General features: G+C 38.5%; 1 protein-coding gene across 3 annotated transcripts in view; it reads left to right on the plus strand.

The window, feature by feature from the left end:
* USP6NL (USP6 N-terminal like) overlaps positions 1-12931 on the plus strand; it is a 188810-nt gene that overhangs the window by 139627 nt on the left and 36252 nt on the right. For all 3 annotated transcript variants that reach the window (XM_024734173.1, XM_024734174.1, XM_024734175.1), the window contains one exon: positions 6872-6952. In XM_024734173.1, the coding sequence (XP_024589941.1) occupies positions 6872-6952 (81 nt within the window). The remainder of the gene's footprint in view (positions 1-6871; positions 6953-12931) is intronic.

Below are 12931 nucleotides of genomic sequence, written 5' to 3' on the forward strand. Positions count from 1 at the left end.
AGAAATGTGACAGTGAAGGAAAGAAGAAATATGAGACAAAACCTAGCTGGAGAATGCATGCTTGAGGGAGGTTGTTTGTTTTTAATTTTTTTTTAAAGAGATTTGCCTGTACAGTAAAAGACCTCTTATCCAATGCAGTTAAAGTTATAATTAATGGATTGTTTGCTCTAAACAGTTTAATATAACAGGGAATCACTATGAAATGATACGCACACCTTAATAATTTAACATAAGACATAGTTTTATATTCCCTTGTCAGGCTTTTACTGGGAGCAGGGGTTCTGAGGCTGCCGACTGAGACTCCGTCCTCCCCTTGTCTATAAACTGCACTCATATCGTGTGGCCCAGTTGGTTTCTTTAAAGTGGAATGAGAACTTTAGACACATGCAGAGCAGTCTGAGGCTGGATAAATTAAACTTTTTAGTTTATCAGGATTTCCCCCAATTTTTCTAGTTTCAGTTTAGTTCATATGTTCTTCAGTGATTGCCTAGTCCTAATGGCCAAGGTCTGCCATTTCTAGGAAGCTAATAAAAAATTCTGCATATTCATATGCGGCATTGAATAAAATCAGTGGAAAGGACAGCCTTGTGGAAGCGTACAAGTGTTCATCAGTCTTCACGGGGCCTCCACTTGCAACGTGTACTTCCTGCCTGCCGTTCGGGAAGACTTGTACACTGATGCAGTCAGGCCATCGGGGCTTTTGTTCCGGCTTTGCCAGTGTATTCCTTTTACATAAGGTAATTCTCTGTTTAAAATAGGGTGTGGAAGGCAGGCAGTCCCTCGTAAGAGGATGGGTGTTGGTGTTTGCAGCCTGCTTTGGATTCCCCCTGACAGTCACTGAAGCAAATAAACACACATACTTATTATATTTACTCTGCAGAGAACACGGTTAATAATGGATTGTATTGTTTCTTTGAGCTTATTGATGTTTTTAATAAGGAGGAAAGGATATGTAAAGCTATGAATTTTCATGGATTCAGCTACTCCTTTTTGCAGTGCAGTATTTTGCATGGCTTAACAGAATATTGGAGCCTTTTCAGATCTTTAAAAATTATATTTTAATTTTATGAGGTGTGAAATCTTGCTCAAAATACATGACTTTTCAATATCATTATTCTATCAAAACACGACTCTTTGCTTCTTACACTCCTTATCCTCTCCTGACCTCTGCTGGTGAGGTCTAGTTGTGCGTGACTTGGGTCAGCTTTATCCTCAGTCACACATCCTAATATTCAAAAAAACATCTGACGATTTGAACTTCAGTAAAGTTCTAAGACTTCTTATTCTAGAAGAGAAGGCTATTTACTATCCATCCATGCATTGTGTATATGGGTAGCCTTTACTATCTAGCTTATAAATCACGTTACTAGTGGGCGGAGCATTGGACCCAATGCAAGGCAACTTCATACTATGTGGGTGATGCAGCAGTTGTTAAATACTTCCTATTCAACTGGTCCTGTATAGGATGAAGGTATAGTCTCAGATCACTAGAGGTTGAGTGATCTCAACAAAGAAGATATTGGTCCCATTTTTAATCGTTATACCCTCCTTACCCCAATAGGAGGGGCCAGTCCTGATTCAGAGGGGATGTGAATTTAAGACGATCAGGTATCAGATTGCAAACTTCAAATGGAAGTTTAGTCCTTTCCTGAAAACAGCTCCTGGGGAAGAGTGTACAACACCGTACCATTTCCTAATCAGTGGAGGTAATGGAGAGATAACAAAGGGAATATAGGATGGAGATTAAGACCTCTGCATCATTTTCCTTTTGATATATGTTGTTCTGACATTCTCAGGGGAGTAGAATTTTCTTATACTAGGGTCTCCTATATGATTTTTAAAATTTCAGTGATGAGCACATCTAGTACCCAGATCTTAGTTTTGGAATACCATTCCCCATTAAAAAGAACCACTGTTTCTTTAAAGAAATGGGTGATCTAGGTCTAGGATAGAAAAAAGTATAAAGTGAGCCTGAACTATATTGTGCCAGATCAGTCATGTCTAAAGGATCTGCCTGAAGAGGGGAAATCTCCAAGCAGATAAGAGGCAGTCCAGCCAAATTGGGGGCAATTTGAGCTTCAAAAAGAATAATGATGATAATAATAATGGATTTTAACACATTGAATAAAATAGTCCTTTATACCTTAGTGATATTAAAAATGGGGAGGGACTTGAAAGGAAAAACTTTTTAATAGAAAAATATCAGTTAATAATATAGACAGAATCATAAGGAAAAAAAAATCCACCATACCATTTTACAACCATCAGATTCAGAATTGACTCAGACAGAGATTATAGTGGATGAGAAGACCACTGAGTAGAGCTGTTAAGGAACAGGATGTCCAAACTATCTCAGAGTGCACCACCCACATTACTTATCAGTTACACAAAGGAATTTCTCTATTAGTTAGTGGAGAAATTGGGCAAATACCACTTAACCAAGGGATCAAAAGTTGTATCATTGATAATGGTACAAATCAGCATGATCTGTCACTGGATGTGATGCCATAAGAAGGACACAAAAATCACCTGTGTGATAGTCCCACCAAAATCTAGGGGAAACAGTTAGCAAAGCCAGATAGTGTGGACTAGACTCTTCAAAAGTCAACATCATGAAAGACAAACAAAGGCCAGGGGACTGTTCTAGAGCAAAAGGAACTTAAGAGATGTGCCAGTAAAGGGCAGTGTATGTTCCAGGGTTGTATTCTGAATTCCCCTCCCCAACCCACCTAAAGGAAAACAGCTTTAAAGAACGATTTTGGGGCAAGTGGGGAGTTTGGTATATGGACCGTTTATTACCAAATAACGGACCAATTTAAAATTTCTTGAAAGGGTGTTATAGTTGTACTGTGATTATGTAGGATAATATGTCTTGTTTTTAGGTGTTACATACTTGAAATATTTGGAGTGTTCACGACGTCTGAGATTTTCTAATAGATCAGCGCCCCCCACCCCCCTGCAAAAAAAACTCCTAATATAAATAGATTAAATCTGGCAAAATGTTAATAATCGATGGATTTTGGTGAAGCATATATAAGTATATGGTGTATTGGTCTTCCACTTTTCTGTAGGCTTGAAATATTTCAATAAAAATTGGGAGAAGTAAGATGTCAGTGTATAAAGGCAACAGAGTTATTTAATATCAGCTTTGTATAGATTCCTAACATCAGTAGTTTCACATTTTAGCAGCACTTTGAAAAGCGTTGCCAACATGATGGAATGATCCGTATCTTTATTATGCTACATTAGAGATACTATTGTACTTATGTTTACTTCTGTATTATAGTGATCGAACTGCTATCAAAAGTACTTAGGATTTTGGTCGGTCTAGTCATATTCATTCTCCTTCCCACCGCTCTGCTTCCAAGACCACAAAATGCTATTACATAATTGCTTCATAGTATTGTTTGCTTGTCTCTCTTGATGTAAATTATGTTTAAAAATGTTTATTTAACTTTTCTTATACACCAGTCACAGTTTTAGGTGATGAAATTAAAACAAGAGTATATGATATGGTTCCTGTACTCAAGGAGTTCATCCTTTAATAATAATAAATATTTGGGCATTTAGACCAACTAGAACACAAGTGGTGTTAGGTGCTATAACGATAATCATAATAATTCTCATTTTATAGATAAGGAAACTAAGATACAGAAAGATTACGTAACTTGTCCCCAATGAAACAGATAAGAAGGGGCAGAACTCAGGCCAGCTGAGTCCTTAGTCCATGCCATGAAATGCTGAAGAAACAGTTTATTTTGCCTGGAGGATGGAGGAATTTGGAAAAGGTTTTGAACCTTTGACATTTGACTGGGTCTTGAGAGGATGCATAGGGTTTTGCCAGATGATGGTGAGGAAGAGCCTCACAGGCAGATGAAAAGCAAACACTGGTCAGAGAGGCATGAAAATACATTGTGTGTTGGGAATGACAAATAGTTCAAGGTGGCCAGATCATAAAAGTAGCAGGAAAAAAAAAAAAAAAGTAGCAGGAAGTGAAACTAGAAGGTGAGTTTGGGCCATATTGTGAAGGGCCAACCGTGTAGAGATTTGAACTTTATTTGTAGCTATTGAAAGATTTTAAGCTGGGACTCACTTTTAAAAGGTCATAGCAGCGTGGAGGCTGGCTTGAAGCCACCCAGGGCTACCTGTGAGGAGTTACTGCCCTCATCTAGGGATGAGGATTGACAGAAAAAGGGCAGAGGATGTGATGGAAGCAGAAGTGGATGGGACCAGCGGAGTGTAGGTTGGGTGTGGAAAGAAGATACAAGGAAGACTGAAGACAACCTAAGCTCCTGGGTTGATTGACTTAGTGGGTGGTGATGCTCTTAATTCGTAGTAGGAAAGGGAGGGGTAATTAGCAGCATGTTTAGGGAAATCGTTTTGGGTGTGCGGAGTTTGAAGTATCTGCTGAACTTCTGTGTGAGATTCTAACTTGCTGTTATATTCTAGTCTGTTTTGGTGTTACTGAGTCCATGGCAAGATGATGTTCCTTAGCCTGTTTTTCTAGAGCATTTAAGTTTACATTTGTCACATGTGTTTTCAGTTACTCCTTACCTCAGAATAAATTCTGGAGTTGTTAAGCTATATAGCATGTTTGCTGATAAAGTATATTGTATCCATTTATTACAGATTCATGAGTGCATGCAAGTCTGGTGTAGTTGATCGGGCAGAGTTATGGAGTTAACACTTAAACCTGATTGAACTACTGATGTATAATTTTAAAATCCTACAGCCTGGGAGCTTTACCAAAGTGTATTTTTTTCCTTTTTTTTTTTTTTTGCTGTAGGGGAAAGAAATGTATACTTAATGGTTCTGAAAATTGTGTGCGTCTGTTTTATCCTTGCATGTGAGAATGTGTAGCATTTAAAATAATCTCTCTCTATATATGATGAGCATTAGAATACAAAAATGTGCCTTTAAAGAAAAGAATAGCTATTTCTTAAAGTGATTTATTGACAATTTAATAGTCATAAGAATGAAAGATAGCAAAAGACCTGCTAGATCTCAGCAGGGTTTTTCCTGGCAAAGTGTATGTTATTGTACTCTTGGATGGGCTTGAATTATTTGGTGTTTTCCTGTTGGTGGAGAAAGGGATTATGCTTTGAAGAAGTCGGGGGGTGGGGGGGGAAGTGCAGAAGAACAAGAAAGTACCAAATGGCATCTTAGATCAATCTTAATTTTTCACAGCTTGGCTTTCTGTAAAGTAACATTTAGCAGAAACATTAATTAGATTTCAGAGCCCCACTGAGTTTTAAAATTAAACGTATTTCTGGAACCATCTGTAAGATTTTATTACTAATAATATAGTGAAGAATATGCTTAATCTTTTGAGAAATGAGAATCATAACAGTATCTTTTGCTCACAAGTGATCATCTTTGGTTATGAAAAAACCATCAAAATTTTTAAGAGTAAAGAAGTAATTAAAGAGTTTTAAGGATATGCCTAAAAATAAAATTTCATAAAAGTATTTTGATTGGTGAGAATCTTTTCCTAAATTCAGGACTTTCTTTGGGATTTTATGCTTCTTTTGAATCTAAAAATATTGATGGTGGGCCTATGCCATCTGCCTGTTTGAGGCTGGATTGAAGACCGTCAATGAGGAGCTATTGCTTCCATCCAGGAACTGTGATCCCCAACGAGAGCAGGGACATGATGGAGGCAAGAGTGTAGGATATGGCGGCCTGGAGCGCAGGTCCTGGGGCCACGCTGCCTGGCCTTGAACTCACCAGATGCGGGAACTTGGAGAAGTTGATTAGACCCTTTGTGCCTCTGTTTCCATATTTGTAAAATGGGGGTGATTGGGCTTCCCTGGTGGCGCAGTGGTTAAGAGTCCGCCTGCCGATGCAGGGGACACAGGTTCGTGCCCCAATCCGGGAAGATCCCACATGCCGCGGAGCGGCTGGGCCCGTGAGCCATGGCCGCTGAGCCTGCGCGTCCGGAGCCTGTGCTCCGCAACGGGAGAGGCCACAGCGGTGAGAGGCCCGCATACCGAAAAAAAAAAAAAAAAAAGTATGCTCGTTATACCCTTATGTGGTAGGTATAATCACACAGCCTGTGTGTTCAGCCTCAGCTCCGGATGGTTCCTTTTTTACCCCCTACACTGCCGCATTGTCGAAGAAATACATCTGTCCATGCTTCTCGGAATGTTCTTTCCCATGTTGCACTTGATAAAAACCCTAACCCTCTTCCAGTCCTTCATTTATACTCGCCTCCTCTGACACCCCTGGGTGGGTTCGACTGCTCCCTCCACAGGACTTGAGTCACCATCTCTGCCTCTAGGTCACAACACTGCGTATTCCATGTCGAGTGCCCTTAGCAGACGGTGAACTTGCCTTGGGGCAGCAACTATTACTTATTTTTGTACAGTTTTTCACTAACGTAGTGCTAGTTATATGATGATCTCCCCCCAGTAATACCCAATTCTCCTTTACAAAACCACCTTTGTCACCGAAAACATTAAGATGCCAGAAATCGGTAAAATGTGAAAGAAGAGAATGGAATTTTGAAGTTGTGTTTTTGATGCTTCATAAAAATATTTCAGACTGTTTTAAAATTTCCTTTTGGCTTAAATTTGTACAGTACCCAGCGTTTTCAGTGATTAAAATGTTAGAAAATTTAAGTGATCCCTTTCTCTTTACCTGTCCCAATGGAGCATCTCCTTCGTGTCTTAACGTCAGCGAGGGGACACTGTTGACACAAATGTCATCAATTATACAACTTTAAAAAAAAGTTAGGATATTTGCTGTCCAATATAGCATGACTTTTTTAGTAGTCCTTTTTCAGCAGCATTTTCCTTGACTTTTTTTTGTAATTTGTAAGTAAAAGAAGCCTGAAACAAACAGTAACAATGAATTTCAATTTTATTTTTAGCAAAAGCACCTGGAAATTGAAAGAACTACTAAATGGTTGAAAATGTTAAAAGGATGGGAAAAATACAAGAACACTGAAAAGGTAATTAAAAATGTTACTTCCTTATGAAACTATACAAATTCAATGTGGATTTTCCCAGTAAAAGTTCCTCTTTAATTATAAGAGTATTACGTTCATATTCTTAAAAATTTTTTAAGTGTAATTTAATTGAGTGGAATGCCTCAAATTAGGAGTCTCTGTGCTGTCACAGAATAGCCAGTTCAGATGGGTTGCAGGAATTGAGAGGATGTGGCGGACAGTCCAGAGGTCAGCTGGCCTTTGGGGATGATTGAATTCCGCCGCTTGGTTACGTTGCCTGTGATTTCGTTTCTTTCTGTCTTGCTTCTCTGCCTACTTCAGTGTCGGCTTCCTGCTGAGCTTGGCTTCCCTTTGGGATCAGGATTATTGCCGTCGTTCGTATCCCCCTGTCTCCCTGCTCAGAAGGAGAGAGGCCTGGCCTCTGAAAGCTTTCCGTGAGGCAGGAGCGTCTCCTTGTCCTAAAGCTTCTAGCAGACCACCCTCGCACCCCGCCCCAGATCTTTTTACCCCGCATTGACTCTGTGCTGTTTTGAATCAATTTGTAAAAATGCATACATCTATTAATATTCCTACTAATCTAATCAGTAGGAATTCCTACTAATTCCTACTATTCTTCCTTAAATATTGGGAAGCTGTGAAGTTCCTAGTGGTGTAAGTTTTCCAAAATTCTAACTTTTGCTTGAAAGGGCAGATGTCATCGGGGCAAAAATACTGTCAGGTATTTTCCTTAAAGTGGCTTACTTCATTTATTTTTGAGAAAAATGTCTGCTGAGTACCCAGTGTCAACAACCACGATTGGCTGGTCAGTCGTTCTTTCAAGTGATGATGGTGTCCGTGACCAAAGCTGTTGGTTCAGATCGCGATTCATACAATTCATAAATGCTCTTTCTTGAGGCCGACACTCTGCTCTGTGTGCGTTCCACCTCATCGCTAAGAATTTTAATAAGATGTGTGTGTATTCAGGATTGAGATTGAATGAAATTAATGGTTTCTACTGCTTCGTCAAGGGCATTCCTAAGCGAACTGACCTTTTTAAACTGTGAGGAAAGAATGCAGTGACTGCCAGCACAGTGCTTCCTCTGCCTCAGTTTGTGCTGAGGTACCAGGGGCTTCACCACCATGGCTTTTGGGCTCCCAGTGCCAAAGTCAACATGGGGAAAGAGGCAGACAATGGTTTAGTATCATTACAAAAATAGTCTTGACCTCATGGCCCATGCCTTGGGAACTGCTGACATCTAAGCCTCAGTTTCCTCATCTATAAAGTGGAGATAACAATACCCATTTCAAAGAGATGAAGATTTAATGATTTCATGCATATAAAGCACTTGGCATTGCACCTCGCATATAGTAAGCATTCAATAGGGTTGACTACTGCTATCAGTTTTTTGAAAGAAGGTTGGGCAGTAAAAAATATTTAAAGGGAAAAAAGAAATCTTCCATAATCCTACAGCAAAACACTGAGCTGTTAGGATTTTTGTCTGTTTCCTCACACTTCTCTTCCATGCATTATATATTTTTTCCTTTTTACATAGATATAAATTGTTGTGTGTCAGCCTTTACCAACAAGAATTCCAGGGAGCAGCAGTTCCTTGGGGTCGGATATTACACAAAAGCATTGTTGCCTAATGGTTAAGCAGTAGACTATCCTAGGTTCAGTCCCTAGCTCTGCCACATTACTAGTAGTACGACCTGGAGGAAGGTATTTAACCTTTTTCTGCCTTAGTTTACTTGTCTGTAAAATGGGGGTAATCACAATACCTCCTTCACAGAGTCGTTTTGAGGATTAAATAAGTTAATTCATGTAAAACACAAAGAATAGTGTCTGATACTTAATATGCAGTCAGTAAGTGTTGTTTATTATTACATGAGAAAGGGGCTCTCTGGTTAAATAAAGTTGGGATAAAGCTGAACCGAGGTAAGCAGGTTTCTTTACTACAGGGTGCCTCATCATCTTTAATATTATAATGTGGTTGAAATTTTCAAGAGGGACCTTAAATTGCATGACACTTACTCAGCCATGAAAATCTTTTTGTCATGGGGTATCTCACAGGAATAACGTCACTCTTCTTTTTGAGCATCCTAAATATCCCTATTTAAATTCCATTAGACTCTTACTATTTTATTTCATCAGGAGTAAGTTCATTTCTGGGTTGCTGATTTCATTAAGGTGCTTCAAGAAGAATCCGTTCAGAGTAGGATGTTGGTCATGACCCCTGTGCTCTTGTTTAACATTCTGCTTCTCAGACTGGCCTAAAACTGACAACTACTTCACCTGACACCTTTGTGGAAAGGTCTCTCAAGCGCTAATTACAGGATCAGTTTTGATGTGTTGCACCTACACTTTCGTCTCAGCTTCAGTTCAATAAAATATTTGTAGGGTTGTGTGGCTTTATACATATGTCTGAAAGTATATAAGCCTCTGTAAAAATGAGCATTCTACTAGGCTGTTACGCTCACAGCAACTCTGGCTAACGTACTTCCCAGCAAGAGGGATTTTAGTAGAGCTCTTCCTTTCATGAATAATTTTAAAGTATTTTCCCACAGCTATAATGCTAGAATTATTTGATGATATATATGGTCCAGTCTGGTATGAGGTAGAATGTACCTTCCAAAAGAATGCTGCTCTCAGTTCATACCCAGTTTTAAGTTGCATTGAAGTTAAAAAGTAGTATATATTTTTCTTCTCTTCCAAAGGGAGGTATAAGTTTTCTCTCAACAGACTCCTTACTTATGCAGTAGTGGTACAAAGAAGTGTCTAAAAATATCTTGAAATAAAAATATATAGCTCTGATAAGAATATTTGGATTTTTAGAATATAAGATTTAATGAAAAATAGTTGCCATTACGGTTGCCTGTGTTTTCACAGTGACTGCCCCCCGTGTACAGTCATAGTGTATTTTTAAAATACAGTCTATTAAATGAAGAGATGAAGTTATCTCTGCTAAGTAGAGGCCATTCTGATTTAACGAGCCATTATATAATTGTGTCTAAGCTCTGTCACAGCAGAGTTCCTACTACAGATACACATTTTTTTTTCTGGTTAAATAACTGAGTGGACCTTTGTTCGTCAGGTAACTAACAGACTCATATTAGCCAACATTTGATTGTACTGATGTGAAAATGGAGGCACGATGTTTAGAAATAAATTTCTCAAGGCCATTATTAGTGACAAGCAAGAGATGCTGCGTCCAGATACCATCTGTTTGCTAGCTCTCCCTTTCGGTGTTTGTCAGTAAAAGGCCGGAAGGAAATAGAAAGTGGTTGTAAGAGGCATTAGGGCCTTGTAGATTCTAAAGCTTTCAGATCCAGACTCAGGAGACGTGGGCCTATTTGGAGACAGAGACAAAGGGACCAACGGAGCAGGGACGACTGAAGGAAATGAAGGCAATGAAGAGCACAGGCAGCTCAGAGAGTAAACTTTTGTCTCCTGGAGTTCACTTGCAGTTTTGATAGTCCCACCAAACTGAGCCAAACTTGCTGGGCTGAAAAGTTTACTCACTCGCAGCCATGCTGACGCACACTGCACATTTATCACTATTTTGAAACCAGTAAGGTTAGAAAGACGTGTTGAAAACATTAGGTCAGTTGATGGAAAAAAAAAAATTTTTTTTTTTTTTTTAGTTGATGGATTTTTAAATGTATCTGTGTGACTGAAATAGACCGCTTGATTTTATTGGCAAGTGAACAGAGATCATACCCATAAAATAAAATTGTAACAGAATTTTAAAGGTAGTACTTTTCAAATTGGAATATTAAAATATTAAAATCCAACATATAAAAGTTCTCTATATATCATGATTGTTCAGACTATGATCTATGAAATCTGACTACTTGAATTTCAGTTCTTCTTCCACAGTGTATTAGTTGTGTGACTTTGAGCTTATTACTAAACCTTTCTACACCTGATTTTCTCATCTGTAAAATGGACATGATAAGCACTGTACCTACCTCTTTAGGAATGTAAAAATACTACGAGGAATACTTTGATCTAGAAACGTATCTCGGCTCCTAATAAATAATCATAAAATGTTAGTGTAACTGGTGTTACTAACGTTGCTGTTACTGTTTGACTTATCACTGTCTTTACCCTCGTCCCCACCCTCATTTCTCCTTCCTGGAAAATTCCTGCATATCCTTTATGTTGAGTTTGTTGTCATCCTCTCTAAAGGAAATCTTTCCTTACTCTCTCCCGCAGAACTCACCCCCCCTTCCTCCATTATAGTATCTCTGGTATAGTCTCGGGATGAGAGCCCCGGTGTTGGGCCAATAAAGAAGTGACCACCACAGCAGATTCACTGCCCCTGCCCCCAACACCTTTATCCCTAAACTGTTTCTGGTTCCCCTTAGAATCTCGTGTCTGTTCCGTAAGGGCCAGCTGCCCCCTGAAAGCACTCCCCCAGATTAGACAGCGTGGCGCCTGCCATTCTCCCATTACCACCCGGGCCCACCTCTGGTGGGGGTGATGTCTCTATCACGACTTGCCCCTCAGGGTGTGATACTCAGCTCTGATAGGAATTAACATATGTGGCCTTATTACAAAGGATTATGTTTATAATTATATGATTCTATGATTATCTTCCCCACTACACTGTGAACTCCACAGAACTTTTTCAAGTTTGTATCCATAGTACCTAGTAAGCATTGGCCACAAAGCAGAAAGTCATTACAGTTTCTGTTTACAATGAATGGACGAATGTTGTTCGCTTTCAAGTTGGGATGACTAGCTGTCCCCTTCTACTGATAAATTCTACTACTTTAATAAAGCTGTGATCTCTAAGGGGCAGTGTGATTTGGCAGAAATATCCTGAAGCAGGAGCAGGAAGATGGAATTCTTGGCCTAGGCAGGCCACTTCTTTGTCCCTTGATTCCCTTCCTTTTAAACTGGAGTAGCACCTGCCCTGCCGACATTACAGAGCTGTCCTAGAAGGTGTGAGATACTGCTTTGTCAATTGAAAGATTCTCAACAAGTGAAAACTGTGCTACTGTTCTGGAGAATAAGCAGATTTTATTATAATTGTTGTGCTTTGATACAATTCCTACTTTGTTTTACAAAATTTCCAGAATTTCTACAATAGTTGAAAATTTGTGAGGAAAGATCTGTAACCACAGTGTCAGTCTGTCATGTAACAGTAGAAGTATTTGAAAAATAGTAACTACAATTTAAAATGCTTATTTTAAGATCTCATAATTTGATTCTTTTTCTACTGTATCTTACTTTGTATACATGTTTCATCTCATTACCTTGCACAGCTTGAATCCAGATACATCCCTTTTTATATTCCTTTTGGGTTTTGATTATAATTTTATTTTACAATTTTATAATTTTATTTTTAATGCTTTCTGCTCTTCAATTTCATTAATATTTTCCATTCCATGTATTTTAGTAAGTCCGGTTAAGCAGGACAGTAGATATACTACATAACACATGGTTTTAGAAAGATGGTCTTTGCTTTTCATAAAGTATAAAATCAGTATCTTTTATTACTAACTGGTAACATCTTCTGTGTGTCTTTGGGCAAGTTACTGAATCTTTTTGTGATTCACTGTCAGCATTTGTAAAATTGGGGTAATAATATCTCATAGAATTATTAATATCATTGAATGAGACAACATATGTAAACAGTTTTAAACAGTTTCCTGTACATAGTAAATGCTCAGTAAAAGTTGGTTTTAACTGTTACTGTTGATGATGATAATGACAGTGCATCAGAGTTTCTTTTTGAGCCTTTTCTAGACATGCCTCATTTTTCGTTTTATCCCTGGAATAACACTAGGACCATTAATTTTTTATTTCTACCTGAAATCTTTCTATTATTTCTTCTTCATTGAATCATGGCAATTTAATGTTTTGTTTTTCTAAATCTAGATTTAACTTTAGGATAAACAGTGAACGGTAATTTATGTACAGTTGGTGAATACAGAATTGAGTGAAAGCAGTAAATACTGTCCAAAACCTTTGTAAGTGATACAATATAAGAAATG

This window comes from Neophocaena asiaeorientalis, unplaced genomic scaffold (genome assembly GCF_003031525.2).
Source record: "Neophocaena asiaeorientalis asiaeorientalis breed wild unplaced genomic scaffold, Neophocaena_asiaeorientalis_V1.1 scaffold120, whole genome shotgun sequence".
Classification (NCBI taxonomy): Eukaryota; Metazoa; Chordata; class Mammalia; order Artiodactyla; family Phocoenidae; genus Neophocaena; species Neophocaena asiaeorientalis.